This window comes from Pygoscelis adeliae, unplaced genomic scaffold (assembly GCF_000699105.1).
Source record: "Pygoscelis adeliae isolate BGI_AS28 unplaced genomic scaffold, ASM69910v1 Scaffold36, whole genome shotgun sequence".
Lineage (NCBI taxonomy): Eukaryota > Metazoa > Chordata > Aves > Sphenisciformes > Spheniscidae > Pygoscelis > Pygoscelis adeliae.
The window spans coordinates 4718272-4721070 of record NW_008824934.1 but is presented as its reverse complement, the minus strand read 5'-3'; the positions used below and the strand labels follow the sequence as shown (position 1 = coordinate 4721070).

At 36.6% G+C, this 2799-nt stretch overlaps 1 protein-coding gene across 2 annotated transcripts in view; it reads right to left on the bottom strand.

The window, feature by feature from the left end:
• Positions 1 to 743: 743 nt before the first annotated feature.
• The window catches only part of PDPN (podoplanin), a 17622-nt gene continuing 15566 nt past the window's right edge, over positions 744 to 2799 (bottom strand). For both annotated transcript variants that reach the window (XM_009325231.1, XM_009325232.1), the window contains exons 5-6: positions 2539 to 2650; positions 744 to 1910 (exon numbers count right to left, since the gene is read on the bottom strand). In XM_009325231.1, the coding sequence (XP_009323506.1) occupies positions 1904 to 1910; positions 2539 to 2650 (119 nt within the window). In that variant the 3' untranslated portion in view covers positions 744 to 1903. The remainder of the gene's footprint in view (positions 1911 to 2538; positions 2651 to 2799) is intronic.

Genomic DNA, 2799 nt, shown 5'->3' with positions numbered 1-2799 from the left:
TCACTCTACATGTAACAACCTTGATTGTGTTTTATCAGAGCAGACTCTTAAAACAAGGTATACAAGTAAAGGTATATTTCAGTTTCATTATAAATTGCCTACCTGTGGATACTGCTTGTAGTGTGATGGGAATAGTTATTCAAGAGGGAAGTCATTCCTGTGGGAAAATTTTAGTTTAGTCTTCCTTTGGTAAGGAAGAGAATGACTGTTCCAGGTAAAGTATTACTAGGAGTATAAGCTCAGCAATTTGGAGACAACTATATTTACTGACAGCAAGCTACAAACCAAAACCTTCTACCCAAATATGCTTTAAGTCTGAGATTGACAAAAAGTCTAAATTCAGACTTCAGAAAACTAGTTTCTTTTTATAGATGGGACAAAAAAAAGCACCCCTATCTGGAAATCGCAGCCTTTGGATCTAGTCTGCAGTTCTTGTCAGCATAGACCAGCCTGAAGATAAAGCTTACTACTCATCGGTCATCACAGACTGAGTGCCCCATTACATGAGTTTAAGAGCTGCACTAAAAAGATTTCGAAATTATTTTTTCATGTGTTTAGTTTTGACAGTTCCATTTATCAGTATCAAATGAGTCTGTTGTAGACACTGTGTTGACAAGACAGGTAGCAAAATAATTTAGGAAAATTGAGGGAAGCTTAAAGCATAAGGTTTTTTAAAGAAAATAAAGTACAATTATTGTAAAATAAGACAATTTACATTATAATTTTTATTTCCAAAGCCTGGATTGATATGGTAGTTCATGGCACATAAAAGAAACAGAAAAGCAAATCTAGGTAAGTTGACATGTTTAACAATTATAGACCATATGGATTATCATGATTCTTACACCAAACACTTAAGTGCCTTAAAGTTAAGAAAACATGATGCATTGCAGCCACTTGACATACAAAGCCTTTGCTCCGAACTCTGTGCGTTCAGGTAGTGCTGCACTGAATATGCCATAGAAAAGCTGTAGAGTCCAAACATGCATTATACCTTACTAACATATTCTGACCTAGTGTTGCACACATGTTATCAAACAAGCCAACTATACAGTTAGAAAATGAGACAGTTATAAAGAAAAAAAATTGTATACACTAATTCAAGGCTTCTACATGTCAGCTCTAAAGCGTGCTGAGTAACTGGTTAAAGTGACCCATCAAAATTGGGTATTCTCCAAGCACCCTTTAATTCAGGATGTGTATTTCAATCCCTGCATGTCTCTGTAACAAGAGAAGACAGGAAATTCCTGGTGCAACAGTCAGATGAGCAAGCTTTCAGTTGGTAGGTCAGTTCCAGCTGGGCCTACCATATTTTGCTGCAAGTATCAAGAGCAGAAACTCTGTATCAATAGTGGAAAGATTTTAGCTTCCAATATCTAGTATTTTCTAAATTTGTAAATAATTGATTCTCTCTGAAGCTAATTCCTCCTCTTTGATACATCATTTGGTAGATAAACATAACACAAGCACTTAACTAGCCAAAAACACTTAAAAGATTCTGGATATGTTTTTTAAAGAAATGTGTAAAAAGTCATGTGAAATAATCTTTGGTAGTGTTTAAAAATCAAGGTAGCATATGTTACCTGCAAATCACATTTCAGATGTAAATCTCATTGCTGCTGGGTTTTTTTACTGCATAATCTTTTTCTTTCTTCTAGTAAACTCCTGGTTAGTAAAAATCCTATGAAATGTTCCTCTGTAGTAATGTAAAATCCTCTGTAGTCTGGGGCAGGGGAGGAGTCCTTAGAGCTGTGTGGGATCCCCATAGATCTGGAATTCTTCGGCCATATTTTCCATGGATCATCTTCTCACACCAATACAGGAATAGTCTTTAGTTCTTACAAAATAAGAAGCGCTTGTATTTTCTGGTGTAGAATGGCATGGTTGCTTGTTTCAATTACTTTCAGGGCCTGTAAAACAAGACACACAGACATTTTATTGTTGTTCATAGTTACCCAAATGTGTTAGTTACATGATCTTTTTTCCTCCCTCTCCTTGTCTTTTCTGTCACCACTTTATTTCTCTTCCCAGTTCATATTTTGCGTTCTCCTAATGCTGGGTGAGTAGTATTTGTTAAATGTAGCGTGGTTTTCTTACTATTTTGGAGTTTGTAAAGTACTTTAGATTTGCATGGCACCAATGAATCTTGTTGGTACCAAAACAGCTTCCACAAATGTCTGGAGTAATAAGATAAAGATCACTTGTCAGTGTTCAACTTCTGGAAGTGTTGGATAACATGTGGTCCTGTAATACTTGACAGTGAATTTTACCTCTGTGCAGTAGAGTAATCCAAAACCCATGCACCTGATGAATGTTAAACAGCATGCATGCAGTATCTGGCAAATCTTTCTGAAGCACATGAGGGGATTTAGATCACCCACATCACATTGGCAGCTCTTGCTGAATCAGTAGGTACTGTATAATGTGAAAATAGGTTATTTTGTCAAAATAAAAGCATTAGAAATTTCCAAAGCAATTCCTGTGACCTTGCTCAGAGGATGATGCTTGTTTGAAAAGCCTGATTAGCAATTTACTTACGAGTACCTGCCTGACATCTTCCTCACAACAGCGATTATTACTCCTGCAAGGATTCCAACTGCAACTATGACTCCAATAATTATTCCAACCAGTGCAATTGTTTCCAGACCACCTGAAAGAGGAAATTGGGAATGTTAGGATGTTTCTCATGGAGACCATTGATAAGAGGCTACTGATAGAACTGACACTATTCTGCTGCATCCCACTCCTTGGGGAAAGTTTCCTTATAACATATGAACTCTGAAGTAGGTTTGGTAAGTT